The 18703-nt window shown below is 41.6% G+C and overlaps 1 protein-coding gene across 1 annotated transcript in view; it reads left to right on the forward strand.

Annotated features, from left to right (window-relative positions):
- Nucleotides 1-1880: 1880 nt before the first annotated feature.
- grhl2b (grainyhead-like transcription factor 2b) overlaps nucleotides 1881-18703 on the forward strand; it is a 24847-nt gene continuing 8024 nt past the window's right edge. Inside the window, exons 1-8 of the mRNA XM_008300787.1 lie at nucleotides 1881-2322; nucleotides 4777-4966; nucleotides 5903-5970; nucleotides 7018-7390; nucleotides 8322-8380; nucleotides 8567-8723; nucleotides 9921-10032; nucleotides 15190-15284. Coding sequence (XP_008299009.1) covers nucleotides 2303-2322; nucleotides 4777-4966; nucleotides 5903-5970; nucleotides 7018-7390; nucleotides 8322-8380; nucleotides 8567-8723; nucleotides 9921-10032; nucleotides 15190-15284 — 1074 coding nt within the window. The 5' untranslated portion in view covers nucleotides 1881-2302. The remainder of the gene's footprint in view (nucleotides 2323-4776; nucleotides 4967-5902; nucleotides 5971-7017; nucleotides 7391-8321; nucleotides 8381-8566; nucleotides 8724-9920; nucleotides 10033-15189; nucleotides 15285-18703) is intronic.

Consider the following 18703-nt stretch of genomic DNA (forward strand, 5'->3'; position numbering starts at 1 on the left):
CTGAAATAGGAAGATTATCAACTTTGCAGGAGTGTTGCTCGCAAAATAGGTTGTGACACCGCTTGACTCTGCACCACAACCTGCTCAGCTGAACCATACTCTGCTGCATGTGCTGCAGAATGTGCATACTGTATTCTAAACTATGTGATATCATTTCTAAATTCCTCTTTGCTTTTTTCTGTAAAAGAAAAAAAAAAAAAAAAGATCATATCGACACATATTCACCGACATATACGTCAATATCTATATATACACCAGATAGCTTAAATGTTGGAGGGGATTATGTGCCTTTGGTCTAACAAACAACTCAGATATTTGAAAAGAGTAAAAGAGCACAAATTAGACACTAATTATTAGAGGAGGCACAAGCAAATAAGTCTGCGAGCCACTTTTAGTGTAGAATCTGTATCTGAGAAGGCATGTTAGCTTCAAAATAGAAGTTCATTCACTGTAAATGATTTTGTAAAAATGTGCAGAATGTCAAGGAAAAATGAAAAGACATAAAAGTAAGTTCCTTATTTTAAAAAAAACAAAAACAAACAAACATAAAAAAAAAACACTGTTTACACTGCGACAGCATGGCTCCACAACTGGACCAAGTTGGTGGTGGATACATGCAGCATGGTGAAACATCTTTCTAGGGTTGATGTGCAAAGAAGCGTGAAAAACGTTGTTTGTTGTGGCTTTTAAAATGCAAATAGTAAAATGTCATTAGCAGGTAGAAACCTCCTCAGTAACACATGTGGGCACTTGGACAAATGTTGTACGTAGTGATTATACTTTGTTTTGTTTTGTAAAATGAATAGCCTTGTGGAGTCTCCATGTTCTCCCCGTGCAGTGTGGGTTCTCTCCGGGTTCTCCAGCTTCCTCCCACACAATCCAGAAACATGTTGAGGTTAATTGGTGATTCTAAATTGTCCGTAGGCGTGAATGTGAGTGTGCTTGGTTGTCTGTCTCTAAGTGTAGCCTTGTGATAGACTGGTGACCTGTCCAGGTGTCCCCTGCCTTCGCCCTAAGTCGGTTGGGATACTCCAGCCCCCTACGACCCCAGTGAGGATTAAGCGGTGTATAGATAATGGATGGATGGATGGATGGAATAGCCTTGTCAAAGGAATCCAACTGTCGGTTTTGCTTCTTCTTCTCTTTTTATCTTTTTATTTTTTTATTTTAGCATTTATGGCATTATAACACTGTTATACTGCAGAAACGAGTTCTGAGTTCTGTCTCCTCCTAGCCATGGTTGTGATGTTTCCACGGAGGTGCAGGACTTTCTATTGCAGTGACAAATGAGCCCACAGTGAGTAAAACTGTAACAGGAGCAGAAAACGACCAGAAATCACTTGTGGTTCAGATGGTTAAAAATGCAAAAAAAAAAAAGGGGGGGTAAAAGGTGAGTATTTAGACTCAGAAGTGGGTATGTTTAGTGGCTCACCTCAGCAGTGACCCAGTCATTGTGTGAGACACACACACACTCACATTGTTTGCTCTGGCTGGGTAATCCCAAACACTGGGATCTCCTCATACAATAGCTTCATTAAGGGGACAATGGTATTGTGTCAGCTAATGACAGGGCTCCTCCCTGCCGTCGGTCTGCTCTGAGATTACCTGAAACACACTCACACACGTTATTGCAAGCTGAGGTGGGGGGAGAAGAGAATTTAAATCAGTGTGTCAGTTCATGGTCAGTCCGCCACAAATCCTCCTAATCCCTCATTATGACCCTCATTTTTAATTTTTTATTTATGGAGTAAAATCACATCGGAAGGCTCAAGAGTTAATTTCCCTGCTTGTAAACTGTGTTTTCTGTGTCACTGCAGTGTCTTCTATGCTCGCAGGTGAGGTGGGCCTCTACCTGGCCCGGCAGCCAATCAGAGCCGCGCTCCGCTCGACGGCAGCCAATCAGCGTCCGTCTCGCCCTCAACCCTCAATTCTTTCTCCCTGTGAAAGAATTTCAGCCAAAGTTGACCCGCTGCCATTAAAGCGAGCCAAGGCAAATATTAGTTCACAATGCGGGGCAGCAGGATATCTTGATATTTGTCATATTTTAAAAGAGGAGGGATTGGCTGCCTGTTGTGGACATTAAACAAAAAAGAAAAAAGAAAAGAAAAGAAAGCCGCTTTTACCTGTCCAGGTGGAGCGGAGGAGAGACATCAGAGAGCGGAGGGGCAGGGAGAGGAAAAAGAAGCGGGGCGAGAAAAAGTCGACTTACCTGTAGACCAACTTCTGGCAACTCACTCACTCCGTTACCTGCTCCGACTTGAAAGTCCAGTTTCACAAGGAAGAACCGTAGAGGAAGCGAAATATGTCACAGGAGACAGACAAGTAAGTGGTCGAGCCAGAGGAGAGGATGTGTGGTGGTTTCTGCGTGGAGGGGACACTTTGTTTTCTTTGCACTTTCTAATTAAAACAAAGCTTGTGTGTCCAATCGGATTTGGGTTTTATTAGCTGTAAGATGAAAAAAGAAAAATGTAGGTCTCGTTTTTTTAAATTTTTTTTAATTCCGTTTGGGATCATTTGTGACAGATTTGAAATATTTGAAGGCCTGAAGGAGAAGTTGACAAGCAAACTTGGCGCCGTGGATTTCATTAGAGCTGAATTCGCCATTTTTGACTGATGGAAAAGGCTTCAAAGTGCAAGGACTTGATGGGGTTTTTGTTGTTTTTGGAAGCACTCTGATATCTTTGAATTAAAATAGAGTTTTTTTGAAAGCTTTACCTCTGGATTGCTTTTTTCCTTATTTTAGGTCTCCTGTGCTTGTTGGATGTGTTTGTGAATGAGGACAAGTTGTGAAGCCTGTTGGCCTTCAGAGCTGTTTTGTAACTCTAGAAACACTTAATAAGAAATGAACCTTTGGACTGCACTCATACCCATGAAGACAGTCACTTATCTCGGAAGGATCTTGAAAATACTTTATTACTCTGCTTGTAATTATAATAACAATAATTAGACAGCAATCTGGTGTGTTTCAACTTTTTTGACCATCCAGTGCGGTTATAAAGAGGAATAACTGTATTAATAATAATAAAAACTGCTCTGTTGCTGATGTCAAAGCTGCCCGATGTGATGGTCGCTTGTCATTTCAATGGCAGCATGTGTGGCTTTGTGTGTATTTCAATGTAAAACAAAGTAAAGTGTCAAAGCGTGGCAGTATGTTGGGAGTTTTTCTGCGGCACTGCTGCTGTCTGCTGCTGCTGCATCAGTGGGAACAACAGGTGTCTGCCACTATTTTGACTCGCAGCGCTGATGTTTAGGCATATCCACCTGAGTAGAGACGGTCACACCATAAGCAGCACCCAGACGTCTGATTATCCCCGTGGCCTTTATTGTACCTACATGGTTGCCATGGAGAAGTTGACTAGAATTTGTGATAGAGACAAAAATCAATCAAAAGAATAGAGTTTTGGGTGTTTTTGGGCACTAAAGTATTGGAATAACTTGCTTGAAAAAGAGGATAAAAAGTGTTTTCATACTTTACGATGTGATATGAAAACAGTAAACACACAGTTTAATGCAAATGTGCTGGAACAGCTGCATCCTTCCCAATAAAGGTTTGACATTACTAGTAAGAGGCGGGGTGTTTGTTTTATTTGGCAGCTTGATGTCAGTTAAAGAAACCACAACGACATATTTCATATTGTAGACTGATTTCATACAGTAGATTTCACAGGTGGTTAAAAAAAAAACAAAAAACATCTGATTAACCCTCTGAGCTCCCCTTCTCTGCTCCTGGCACGTTTTTACTCATTGTGGGCATTTTTCTTTTTTCCTGCACCTTTATGAAAACAGCACAAACATGGCTAGAAGTAGAGAGAACTCAAAGGTGTCTTTTGTGCCATGTAACACGGTTATAAAGCCATCAGTCGTTTAAAAAATAATAATAATTTAAAAAATGTGGCTATTCATTTGATAAAAATTGAAATAAATGCATTGACAAGTACAACACGCTACAGCTGTCCACAGGTGTTAGCAATACTGGAATAATGGTGTCTCCACATGCTGTAGATGTTTTGCTACTTACATTTTTTTTTAATCCTATCTGCTGTGAGTAACACAGCCTGCAGTTCAACACAGCAGTGCCAAATGCTCCCTGAATTTTTGTCACGTGATTGCATCTTCTTGCTTCTACCATGGAGTACAGAATTTATTTTTATTTTTTTGCAGAATCTGGTTATTGCAAACGGTTTATTTAAGGCGAAATCTTTAACTTACACGTGTAATATAAAGTGATTTTGATGAAATGTCAGTATTTTAAGCTCTGATTTGGTAACTTGATAAATATTTTATGTGTTATAAGTGTCTGGCTCTGATGAATGGTGTAATTTAAGCAATTTGTTGAAAGATTAAATGCATTTCAAACCCCTTCATATGAATATTTCATGGTGATATCAAATTAACAATGTCAAACAAAAGGAAAACGAGCTTGTCTGAGGCTGAATATTATCGCTATGCTGATATTGTGCAACATAAGTGCAAGTTGACACACTCAGAGCCTCTCCTGTGCCTGACTGAGCTCAAAGAGATGTTGTGGCAACACTGTGTGTGTTTAACTGGGCTGTGATCTCAACCTAAGTGGGCCTGAAGAGTGTAGAGACACACAAAGCGCACACACAAAGACAGACGGGCGTGAAAACTGCTATCAGTTAATCTTTCGGTTCTTTTCGAGTCGTGTAGAAACCCTGTTAGAATTCACTTTTCTTTGATCAGCGGTCCAAAAATAGTGGGAAGCAAGCTGGAACTAGCTGGTTAATTAATCTCCGTCCACTCGTTTCCTTTCAGTAAGCGTCTGGTGGTGGTGGTGCCCAACGAGAGCTCCTTCCCTGCAGTGCGGCGAGCCTACACCAGCGAGGATGAGGCGTGGAGGTCGTACCTGGAGAACCCGCTCACTGCTGCCACCAAGGCCATGATGAGCATCAACGGGGATGAGGACAGTGCCAACGCCCTGGGCCTGCTCTACGACTACTACAAGGTGCAGGAAAAAAAATACCGTACGGCTGGAACGGACACGTCGCTGAGGAAGACGAAGCTCGTGACATTCAGATGGAGCTGATATGAGTCCATAGTGGCTTACATTGTGTAGTTTTCTTTTAACTTTAAAGAGAATAAACTCAAACACTGGGAGGAATTGTAATTAAACAGCTTGTTAATTCACAAATTACATTTTTTTTTTTGTGAATTGACTCCAGAAAAGTAAAAAAAAAAATAGTGAAATCAGAGAATATATCTACTCAACTAGAATGGAAATGTCACTGAGGAAGGCCCCACCTGTGATTTAAAGATGGGACTGATATCAGTGTATCGTTTATTAGGACTTAGATTGTACACTTTTCCTTTTTACCATAAAGAGGATGAACTAGAAGACATTTGATGATGATTTCATAGCATGGTGATTTAAGATATTCACATTTTTGACGTAAACCGACCCCAGAAAAGTCTAAAAATCATGAAATCACAGAACATAAATACACGACTGGAATGAAAATGTCACTGAGGAGGACGGCACTAGTGATGTTCAGAAGAAGCTGATGTGACTATGTGGTTTTTAGGAACTTATGTAGGAAAGTGTCCTCGTTGATACCAAGAGGATAAACTCAAATAATGATAGAAATGATCATTTAAGGGTATATTAGTTCATGAATTTCACATTTTTGATGTAAACTGACTCCAGAAAAGTCTCAATCAGTATGCTCACATTATATTTATCCAGTAAATGAAGACACACTAAAGCTGATTATTGTGTCACCAGTGCATGAAAATACATCCAGCAGAGGCCTGAACTCAACAGGCAACATGTCACACACAGTACATGATGTTCAGACTTCATGAAACCAAAATGTACTGAAAAATGTTAAATGTAAGTTTCAGCTTTGACTGATTCTGACATATTGCCTTTTTGCCCTTCCAGGTGCCTAAAGAAAAGAGACTCCTGCCTGTTCCCAAAGTCGTTGACGCTACAGAGGAACAGGAGAAGAGGTCAGTGGATTTCTCTCAGTGTCTTCCTCAAGGTTACACATGTACAGACAGACAGACTATGAAAATATGCTAAATATGCAGCTGTTAGCGGACCTTTCCCGCAGCATTTGGAATCAAACCTTTGAGCCCAGTGACTGTGCGAAAAAGTAAAAGTTGATAAGACTACATATGAAACAAGCTTTCAGTTTTCCTAAGAACTAAAAACTCAGTTCCCATGACATAATAGCAAACTGTAAGATCATAATGACATGAGAGACGTGCTGTGAGCGTTTCCCTTGAACCGCTGATGCTGAATGAAAGAGGCACAGCCCGAGCAGACGCCTGTAAAAGCTCCTGAGCCGCGAAGACAAAGAGAATAAAAGGAAAAGGGTTTCGTGACATAATGTGTTCCTGCTTTTGGAACTAAATCCTGTTAGCCACTTAATAATCTGTAAAAGGGGAAACGTGAAATCAGGATCTATGAATATTTAGAGCAACTCTATTTGAAGGCACTATTACGTTTGTTTTATATGCTGTCAATACGTCAGTGCTGTTGTGTATATTAGTGGGAAAAAACAGGTGCTAAAAAATTAAAGGACCCGTGTGGAGTTTTTTTTCTTTAAAGGACTTTACATTTAGCATTGTTTATATCCATGTTTCGTAGCTTTCGTCTTCTTATTTCTGGGTTTTTGCTTGCGTATTCTGCTTGTTTCGGTGCTTTAATGCTACCTGTGGATCAGTGGACCTGCATGTATGACCTTCTGCTAAACTAAACACAAACGGACTCATAAAAGCTGCTCCACAGTGCTGCTACTGATTCTGAACTCCACATGGAACCTTCATGTTTTTCACAGAACAAATGATGACTTTTATCATGTTGTTTCTTACAGACAAGTCTTACTAATGTTGGTTTTGCGAGTAGAGGGGACTTTGGTTGATGTCAGTTCTTGGTATAAAGCAGCAAACATACATCTCCAGAGAGACCAAACCAAAACATTTCACTACTTAATGGTGGTTTTCACAAGGAAGTGCTCCCTAAATCCTGTTTAATCCCTTGTTTTTGTCTAGGCCGATGCTGCCAAACAACCCTAACAGCCAAAACGAGATAGAGACGGTGGACAACCGCGTTCAGGTCCTCAAGTCCGTCCCCGTCAACCTGTCGCTGAGCACCGAGCACCAGGAGGCCAAACGGGAGCAGTTCAGCGGCTCGACGGCGTCGGGGGACGGGGGCTCTCCGGCCGTTGCCGTGGTGAAGGCTGAGGTGTACGCGCCCGTCTTCATGGCGGGGGCGAGCCTTCACTACAGGGTGGACGGAGAAGAGGCGCCGCGAGTGATCTACGAACAGAGTCCCTACGAGGTGACCACCGTCAGCCACAGCTCATACGTGAAGGAAGACCAGCAGAGTCCACCTGACAGTCCGTACGAAGAGGAGAGAGACGGGGTGAGAAAGGGAAGAACACATACTGTGGTCTTAACCCTATCCTGGACTTTCATGTTGCCATACATAGAAGGTCTTTCGGGGTCCATTGGACCCCAAGAAAGAATCTGTGCAAAATATTTGTTGGTATTCATTACAGACTTTTATACTATGTTAAATACATTTTCTGGCGTATTTTTGGTTCCAAATGCACGACAAAAAAATCTTAAAAAATAAGAAAAACAATACCTGGCACCTAAACCAAATGGCCTGGGGTCCAAAAGACCCCAGAAGTCCTGAATAGGGTTAAGGGCTCAGTGTTAACACTGATAGACATAGATGGTTGTGGGCCACTTTTGGTGCCGGACACTTTGTAGATTAAGCGTTTTATTGTAGATCAAAATGTAGAAAACTCAAGATCACAGTTTAAATTTTAGCCGTTGTGGACGAATCTGTCATAGACGTTCTAACAATAGCAGCTTTGCAGACTCTTAAATCGACCAAAATGCAGTGCAGACACAAGATCAAGTCTTCCTGTTTCTTGGCCTCTTTTTATTATCTTTCTATAAACTAAATACAAGCACCAAAGGAAATTAAGCTGGCAGACAGATGAATATTAGAAAAAGAAACACAAGAAGCGCCACAGGACCGAATGTGAGTTCGTGACGATCTGTAAGGCTGTCTGCTGAGTGGAGCTGATGTTTAATGGTGCATGAAGACTGATGGATGTTTAACAGTACAAAACAGTAATCTACAAATGATCATTTAATGCGTTCCCCATTTGCTGGAGACCTCACTGCTGTCATCGTGAACCCAATTTATGAGAATACTAACAGCAAGAATAGGAGTTTTTTTTGTTGTTTTCATTGTTTAAACGGTTCCTCTCAGGCTAAATGTGTCAGAAATAATTTCCTCTTTCTCTGTGTTTTTTTTTTTTTTTTTGCATTTTCCACAGAAGTACAACTCACCTTCCTCTCTAGCTACAGATGACTTCTTATTTCATCAGGAGGCAGTGTAAGTCACTTTAAATACAATATACAATGACTTAACCTACTTGTTATTGCAGCACAATATATGTCACGGTGATTCAGAAAGGAATAAGCTAACTTTGAATTTGTTCTGTGTTGTTGTTCCCTCATGCTGTCTTGTTATTTCTAATCACATATCTTCCTCGACGTGTGTGTGTGTGTGTGCGTACAGCGACAGCTTCCAGTACACGCTGGACGCCACTCGCTCGCTGCGTCAGAAGCAGGGCGAAGGGCCGATGACGTACCTGAACAAAGGCCAGTTCTACGCCGTGACGCTCAACGAGCTCAGCGCCAACAAACGCCTCCGTCATCCCATCAGCAAAGTCCGGGTGAGCGGCTCGTTTCTGCAGCCTCGGTTTAAAGAGATTTCTTTTCTGCTATTTCACAACCCCAGAAACAGTTTAAATTCTGCACACTGTCGGTAATTTTGTTTGTTTTTTAAAGTTGCCATACTTCATGCTCATTGGTTTGATGTTCCAGAGTGCGGATTTACAGTTTTGGTCTTTTGCATTTGCATCAGACAGCTGTTTTCAGCAACAAAAAATGAAGAAATCCTTTGTAACAGCAGGCAGACACAGCTGGAAGAGATAGTGGGATATAGTTAGTTAGTGCAAAGCTAAAGAAGAGTGAAAATGAGCCCTGACGTGTGACACAAGCACGACTACTGATGAATGCGTCTATGCATCTGCTGAATGTGTAAAGTAGCCTGTTTGGTAACACTGTCCTCATATTCACTTCATAATGTCTTTTGTGACGTGATCTTGAGGCCAAAGAACTTGTTAATGTAGTGTGCAGTGTGCCTATTTGAATTAATACTGCATCATGACAGAAAGAGTCATTAAAGGATAAATGCCACAAGATGATTGATTTTACAAATCCTGAAAAAAACTTGGATCAACATGTCTAATGTTGTTCCAAATGCCCACAGGTTTCCATACTTTCCTCCGGTCTGATCCGTGTAAACACAGCCTGCAGTTCATCCCAGTTCAGCTGCAAAAGTACCACCATTTTTGTTATATAACTGTTGCTTGCTGCTGAGTCACTCACAGCTTCACAGTTGCAGGATTTTCTGCTTTTTTTTCAGGCTCTGGTTTTTGAAAACAGTTTATTTTTGTTAAATGAGATATGTGGAATTAAGAGATTCTGATTTAAAAGTCACCATGTTAAGCTCAGATTTGCTTATTTTTCTGACAAAACTGCACATCACACGTGATTTACTCAACTTTTTCTGAAGGGGGATAATATGCGTTAAAACCTGCTGGAGCGGGTTCAGTGTCAAACCACCATCACCAGTTTGATCATCCAGTCACACTTTTATGTAGCTGTATTGCTGCATTCCCAGCTCCTAATGCTGTTATTACCCGTTTCAAGCTGCAATTGTCAAATTAAAGAAAGACTCAGTGAGATAAGAATCCTTTACGATTAAGTTGTATCCTCCCGGTGAGGCTACAATCCCAAAAGCCCAGACTCAAACACAGGCACCGGATCAGTTGTGTCATCTTGTCTGATTTCTCCTGTCTCCTCAGAGTGTGATCATGGTGGTTTTCAGCGAGGACAAGAACCGAGACGAGCAGCTGAAGTACTGGAAGTACTGGCACTCTCGGCAGCACACGGCCAAACAGAGAGTCCTGGACATCGGTAAGACTTTCACCGCCCTGCTTCTACTCCTACTTCTTCCTTCTTCTCATAACGCCCATGTCGAACAGTTGAATTAATGACTGAAAACACAAGAACCAAAAGACCAGATGACAGATTTACGCCGCTGCAGATGTCGGAATGTGCCTCTCTGATAAACACCGCATTACCAAGCTGAGCCCAGCAAACAAGCCTCCGCCCAGCTGTCTGCCTGCGGCTGCTCAGCTGCCCACCACCATCATCCACCATCAGACAGTCCTGCACACACACCTGAAGCTCTTAATGTCTAGGTGTTGCAGGGACACACAACGCAAATCCTCTAATCTCCTCGACATTGCCTGGGAGATTGAGCAGAATGCTAATTTGCGAGAAGAAAAAAAAATCCGAACGAGCGGCAAACTTTCACTCTCGCAGCATTTCCCACGAGTATACGAGTATACGAGTGCCGATGTGACGCCACACTTTGACCTTTTGTCTGCCGGTGATTTTCGGTTGATGGATTTGAATGTGAACCGACTTTTTCTACGCCTTGTTGAATGAGTGTGTGAGAAGCTTGTAGGCGGTTTGCGTTTGACAAGCTCGGGCCTGCTAGCCAGGCAGAGATTCAGAGGTATGTGGGAGACTGGAGGTGGATGAAGCACACACACCTATACGCAGCTTGTCGGGACAGGGAGAGGAATGCTAGCCGCACTGTTACCTTAGCTGGTCTTGGTCTGCTGAAAGTAATTCTTGCCCAGTTTAGATTTCCATCTTAATTCCTCTATTTACGTGAACCAAAGCAAATCCCAATCAGCTTGCAACGCATCTTTACATCTGCGAGGACAGTTGATCCCTAGCAAGAGGTGAATCTAAGGGAAGGAACTAAATTCTGTTGCAAAAACTGTTTGTTTTTTAGTCTTTATCCACGTCAGCGTTGGTCAGTCCATCAATTCTCAGTACAGTCATACACACAGCCTCATTGCACAACAGCTGTCGACTCTTATTCCTGCTTCCTTTGAATTATTTTGTCAATGTGACTTTGACATGTAGCACCCGCCTGAACATTAATGCAGACCAAGCAACAAGATCGGACCATTTTTACCTCTTCGTGACAGGCAGAGGTGGACTGTTCATATTCTTTATGCTAAATAAAGTTGCTTGTCTCCTGACTGTAGCCTCACATTTAGCACACAAAGAGTGAGGTCAGTCCTCTCATCTCACTCTCTGCCAAAAAGTGCACTTTTCTTTTAAAGAATCAGAAGCAAAAACCATTGGAAACCATTATGCTGCCAAATGCAAATGTGAGCGTGTCACATATTAAAATCAGAACAACTTTTTTGATAAGTTGAATTAACCCTCTGAAGATAGTACTGTATAAAGCCTGCTTAAAAAATCACTAAATTAAACCGTTTATCGTAGAAAAAAATACTAAAAACAGAACTAATCGTTGGATTTTCTTTCAATTTTGCCACTACTTCCACCTGCTTATATCTAAGCTGCCATGATATTTAATCAAAATTACTTTATTCAATACGTCTCATTTAAAAAATTGCAAAAAAAAAAAAAAAAGTTTGCAAGAAGCCTCCATCCATCCATCCATCATCTATACACCACTTAATCCTCACTAGGGTCATGGGGGGCTGGAGTCTATCCCAGCTGACTCAAGGTGAAGGCAGGTTCACCTGGACAGGTCACCAGTCTATCACAGGGCTACACTTAGAGACAGACAACCAAGCACACTCACATTCACACCTATGGACAATTTAGAATCACCAATTAACCTCAACATGTTTTTGGACTGGGCTACAGGGTGGCGCAGTTGGTAGCACTGTTGCCTTGCAGCAAGAAGGTTGCCGGTTCGCATCCCAGTGGGGTCACCGGGATCTTTCTGCATGGAGTTTGCATGTTCTCCCCGTGCAGCGTGAGTTCTCTCTGGGTTCTCCGGCTTCCTGTCACACAAAAAATCAGAATTTTAAAATGATTTATGGGATTGTATCTTGGTTGTGCTTCACAGAAGACATAATTGAGTTCCCTCTGATTCTAGCCACTGTTTCCATAGAGGTGCAGGACTTTATGTTGCTGTGAAAACTGAAACCAAAGTGAGGAAAAAATGTGACAGAAACACAAAACATGCAGAAACTGCTTGAGGTTCAGAGGGTTAAAATAATTCTGCAGCATTTCAATGACATGATTTGGAGACTGAATGTATTTTTCAGGTGTTTCTGTATATAGCCATCAGTGCATCTGTTAAGAGGAAATGCGGTATAGTTTTCAGTGTAGGTGTTGGTTTGTGTGAATAAGATGCAGCTTGATCCAGAGCTGAAGCGTTGCTCCATCAAAGTGAAGCATGCGTTCGTACACACAGATATGTATGTCTTTAAATCTACACACACTCACCAACACCACCTGTTAACAAACACGCTGAGACAATGAATCCAGTGATGGAGGACAGCTCTGTAGGTCAAATGACAGACCACCCTCCGCCCAGCTACGTCAGCCTCAATGCAGTCTGTAACCTGAAGATGTCCAGAGAGCCGGTGTGAATAGCAGCGGAGGGTGAGGGGGTGAGGCGGGGGTGCACCGTGCCCCTGGGCCGCGTCACAGAATGGATCATTTGAATGGGGTTATTTAACAGGGGGGGTGTCAGCAGATGGGCATGTTGCCGCCTGCCCGGCTGCTTTGTGCACCTGCTGACGAACCAGGAAGTGTCGCTGCAGTGGCGGTTGGGATGATGGAGAAGGTCAGAGGTCAGCGACGGCAATCTGACCAGCAGAAATCAAACTGTTTCTGCTCCGGAGGCGTTTACCAGAGAGCTCATCCTGTCAGACATAGGTTTAGAAAACTACAGCCAAAGATTTAAGGGATCACTTTAATTAACTCTCTGAACCCAAAACAGCTTCTTTGCATTTCTTTTGCTCCTGTTGCATTTTTACTCACTCTAAGCTTATTTTTCCTTGCGACATAAACTCCTGCATCTCTATGGAAACAGCACAACCATGGCTGGAAGAAGAAACAACTCATCTTTTGTACATTACAACATCAGTCAAATGCTTTAACTCACAAAACATTTAAAACAAAACTACAAGTGTTCTGACTAATTCTTTATAAAAAAAAAAATTGGAAAAAACATGAACTTACGTGCAGTTTTCCAAGGGCAGTTAAGTTACCGTTACATACTGTAGATATTTAACATTTTTATTTGTTTCAATACAGTTTTCCTCTTTGTTCTGTTTAAGCACAGCCTGCAGTTAATCCTCGTTCCAGCTAGAAGTTCCAACATTTTTGTACCATGAGTGGTTGCAGCTGAGCAGAGAATCGGATTCTGGTTCTAGCAAATGGTTTGGAAATTTTAAATGAGAAATGTAGAATAGTAACAAGATTTTGATGAAATATCGTGGTTTTAAAGTAAGATTTTTATTAGTGATGCACGATATTAAAATTTCTGGCCGATACCGATATCCGATACTAAGATTTCTGATGTAACTGATATTGCCGATGTCGATGTTCAATTTTGTTCACCCTGAAAAAAAGAGTAAAGGTAAGCACTGTGAGAACATGAAAACTATTCTAAAGAAGCCCAAATTAGACCACATAGTCTTCTTTATTATGTAACAAAAGTAAACGTCAAGGAGCATTTAAGTATAAACGTCTTTGAAATAGCAGTAATTTCAAACGTAGAAACGAAGGCGCTAATGTTAGACATCGGTTTTAAACATCAACTAAATTTGTTCATCAGATCGATACCGATATATCGGGAAAAACACTAATATCGGCCGATACCAATGTGGTCGTCGATATATCATATAGCATCCCTACTTTTTAAGTTTGGTTAAGGTTTCCAAACATAATGGCACTGACAGATGAGTAGTTTAAGGACAGTCGAAAAGTAGGAAATCCAACAAGTCCTTCTGTTTTTATCATTTCTGGTTCAGATAAATGACATTTAGGCATTTGTTTTTAAAGATAATATGCCTTCAACAACAGTGGAGCTCCGCAGTGCAGATTAATACGCTGGCTTTGGCGACACGAACAATAAACATTAAGTGGAGGTTTGAAGGTTAACTGATGTGATTTTTTTCAAGGCCAACCAACATTTGGAACCAATATGCAAGAATGAAAGTCTTGGTGTCAAACTCCAAAGCAGCACTTTATTGAAATGCTTTTTGTTGATTTGCATTTTGCGTATGTTTCGATCAAAGAGAACCTTTTAACATTTACCCCACGGTGCTGATTAGCTGTTCCTCGTGATGCATAACTAATGGCATGGTGCTGCAGGCAGGACATTCCTCCGGACCGCTGAGTGGAGACGACCGATGGAGTCAGAATCCGCTGAATCAGAGCCAACATAGTAGCACATTTTAAAATGATCTTACTTTATCGGAAGATGGTTTTAAATACTAATGCTACCAATAAATGGCCAAACTGACAATCCGTTGACATCAAGTTGGATTTGATTTAAATGGAATTAGGTGATAATAAGAAAAATCTACAACATCACCAGGGTCTTTATTGAGTCAGTTTTGAAATCTTAAGATTCCAGTCTTGTTATCTTGAGATTAGTTAATCAGCTTTGTACTGTTCCTGTTCTAACAACTTCAACATGGCTTCTGACAGCCACTAAAGATGAAAACCCACTTCTTTATCTCAACAACACTCCTGATCGCCACTTGACATTCTTGTATTATTAAACCTTTTCCAAAAAAGTTATCCTCGAAACAAAATCTACCAGTGATGAAATGTCTTTTTTTTTCCCCATTTAATTGAATTTATGAGGCACACGTGAGTCTTTGGCAGCACGGCGGCGTACGAGACTGTGTGAGGTCCCTCCTGTTTGCACTCACAGGTCAACAATAGCCAGCCGATGCGCTCATCTGACCGACTTTTAATATGGCCCTCTCAGTCAAATAGCCTCCTGTGTTTCCTCCTGCTGCCTTTGAAGCCTGAGAGTTTGTTTGCTCAAGCAGATAAGGTTTTATCTTACAAAATTGGAGCGTGCCATTTGATTGCTTATCTTAACAAACAATCGCTACCTGCTTGTGTCATTTACTGACCAGTTGAGTGTTTTCAGATGGACGTCTGGTTTTTTTTGGGGGGGGGTGGAGGGGAGACATTGTGAATTTATAGAAGAACTTCTGTTTGAAATGCTGCAGAAATAAACCATGTCCTCGTTTGTCCTCGCAGCGGACTACAAGGAGAGCTTCAACACAATCGGCAACATTGAAGAAATCGCCTACAATGCCATTTCCTTCACCTGGGACGTGAACGAAGAGGCCAAGGTACAAAACACTGAAATTACAGTCTCTATTGTGTGTGTGTGTGTGTGTGTGTGTGTGTGTGTGTGTGTGTGTGTGCAGGAAATAAATGTCACTGTAATTTTCCCAGAAACCAGTCGACTATATTTACTCTCGCTGGAGGCGTGTTGTAAATGTGAAAAAGCAGCGCGACAGGTTTTTTTTGTTTTTGTGCTGATTCAGGTGTTGGCAAACAAACGCGCTCGCTTCACAAATTAACCGGCTTCGCTGCGAGTATCCAGACATTGTAATCGCTCGGGAACTCAGTTTGAAATGGATTAAATCAAAACGTGAAATGTTAAAGAACCGCTCCTACGCTCCATGTGGGGCGTTTTTCACCCGTCTGCCATAAAAGTGACGGGCAGCGTCGTGTACTTTTTGCTCTGTTTGTCCTCTTTGTCTTTGTGCAGCCCACTCCTATGTGGCCACTCCCCGGCGGTGTTTGAACTCCAGAGTGCCCCTGAGGGCCAACACACACCGGTCCCTGTCCCCACCCTCTGTTGTTTGTTTTGCCCTCATTTCTGTGTGAATGCGAGTCGCCCTGTGTTGTGTGTGTGTGTGTGTGTGTGTGTGTGTGTGTGTGTGTGTGGTTTGTAATGTGGCTCTTTCATTGTGATTCCAGCCAAGGGGACAAAGACATCGCTGGAGAAAATCCAAGCACACTTCTCTGGGCCAATATTGACTCGTTCTCTCGTTTCTCTCGTTCCTTCTCTTTCTTTCTTTAAAGCTTTTTTTTTTATAACTCGTGCGACTGTCGAGCCCGAATGTACCTGCTGAGGCGCTGCAACAGGTGTAACGTCAGGTGGTTTATTGTGTGTGTCGCCCTTCGTCGGGTGTCAAAATACATAAATTGGATACTTGAAAGAGATGGTAATGGTACTTTTTATCACTTCAAAGAAAAACTACTGAAAACTGAGCCATGCATGTGCAGTTTTTAAGATATAAGACTATAAACAGGGACACAGTGGAGCTGTTTCCTGAGTAAAATATAAATAATAACTATATCAGGGAACAGAATACGGGTTTAAGAGTTTCCCCCCAAATTTCAACTGCTGTTAAAACACTAAATGCAAAAACAAGGGGGGATTTGCATGGTGTGTTATCGCTTAAGTGTATTATTTGGTGCCATTGAGGAGCATTAAGCAGAAGGAATGCCATTTATAGTAATTTTTTTCGTTTATTTTTTCGCTCCTGTCACATTTTTACTCACTGTGGACTCATTTTTCACTGCACATATTAAGTCATTTACCTCTATGGAAACAGAACAACCATGGCTAGAAGTGGAGAGAATTCAAAGATGTCTTCTGCACAGTACAACTAAACTATAGCGTCATAAATGATGCTCAAATCTCCTCTATGCTCTGTTTAAACACAGCTATTAGCAAAGAAACCAAACATACAAGACAGCATGAGCAAAGTATGAGCTGTTACAGATCATTTGGGGTTAAAAAGAGACCAAACATTTAAAATAACAGCAGCACAGTGTACAGTACAGTCATGTGTTAACTGCAGCTCTACACAGGACGCCACATAGAGGCCTCAGGGCTTGTTTAAGCCCAGTGGCTCAGAGAGAGACAACCAAAGCAAAGGGCTATAGAGAGCTATAACAACCCAGTGGAGGGCATTATGAGGATACAGGAGTACAAGAGGGGCGCCAGACCACATCGCTACGCCCCCTACGTACCAGGTCTGCTGTAAGATCTGGGAGACAGTTTAAGAGGGACGCCCAAAGTTTATCAAAAACCCAAAAATGGTGTACTTTTGATGGTTTTTATTTTTTAAAGATATCAGATAGTTACCTGATACCAGAAGCCTTTAACTTGGATTTCGGATGGATTCTTTAGAAGATCATCTTTCTTAGATAGTATTTCATCACACTGCTGAATGTAAACTAAAGCTGCTAGAATTGTGTGCAGGGCAGTGTTTTGTATGCAGTGTGAATCCACTGTTCTTGCACGCTTTGGTGGGTTTTCACTTTCAATTTTGTCAACTGCTTGTTCAACCTCTGGCACATTTCTATCACTCATTCACAGAGGACACAACTTCATTGTTAATTCTTTTTAAGTATTTTTGTGCAACCTGTTGGCAGATATCATGTGAGTTCTTGATCTTTTTTTCCCGAGTTTTCTTGCTAAACAGGTGTAGAGTCCAGGGATTAAATCAGATTATAGCAAACAAGGTCTGTCTTTCTGTATTTCATGTACACTTTGAAGAAAGATTTGGATTAATATTGCATCAAAAATATTATAATAGATAACGCTAAATAGAGCTATGCAATGGAGTGAACCACGTCAGAAACAGAAGTGCACAACACAAGCTCCTATTCATCATTTATTTTTGTGGTCACCTACATGTTATTATATCAAAAGAGTCATAGATTATGGAATTGGCTCATATAATTGAACAAGTTTTTAGTCATTACGGTACATGTTTGATAACAGGTAATTCAATCCCAACCTTATATAAAGCTCTTGTCATGCACAGTACATGGGTGATGCAGGTAACAGTTGTAGCTCCAAAGGTGTAAATATCACAGTACAGCTGTGACTCGATGATCCGACACTAAATGTAAAACCTTCTTTTATGTCGGATAGCAAGGCTGTCGGATTGTCAAGACAGAGGTCGAGATACAAGGAGGGCTTGATGCTTGAAGGCTCATTAGTTGTTAATTATTGTTCATAGTTGGTATAATAACTAATAGGGCTGGTCCCAACAGCACTTTCTGCTCTCTGGATATTCAGGCCCAATTAATGATGAATATTCGAATATTCGGCGCGGTCGGGGGGAGACTTCCACCCCGGGGAAGCGCTCTGACGGGGTGGAACTGGCCGGAACGCACAGGCAGTACTTGGCTGCTGATGCCAGTTTAGTTAGCGCTCACACTTCTGTTTCCACCATCGGTGGCGGCGGGGGAGCGGCAGATACACTCCATCGTTACCATCCATGTTCACTTCCACAAACACTGAGCACGCTCGCTGCGTGTGACGTCGTCGTGTCCTCTTCTGTGCATGTGGGACACTTTTGAGTCGTATGAAGTTCACACAGCAGATCACATACAAGTCGCATTTAATTGGAAATGTGAAGGAACTCACAAAAAATCAGTTTTCACAAAAAAATCTGAATTGAGCATTAAGTCCTGCAGTCTGAACGTAGCCAATCTGTCAAATTGTTCAGTCAGATAATACGCCGTTATCCTGATTGGTGACATAAAATGTCATGTCGGAGTCAGAATCCAAGGCTGTCGGGATGTTAAGGCTGTTTTTCATGGTTTCTGTTCGTTTGTCCTAAAAACCTGTCGGATAGCAAGGTTTAAGATTGTTAAGGGTTGGATTATCAACTCATGACTGTATATCAAAAATCATACATTTATCATTAAATACTTTGATTTTTCCTCTCCACCAGTT

This window comes from Stegastes partitus, unplaced genomic scaffold (assembly GCF_000690725.1).
Source record: "Stegastes partitus isolate 25-593 unplaced genomic scaffold, Stegastes_partitus-1.0.2 Scaffold34, whole genome shotgun sequence".
Lineage (NCBI taxonomy): Eukaryota > Metazoa > Chordata > Actinopteri > Pomacentridae > Stegastes > Stegastes partitus.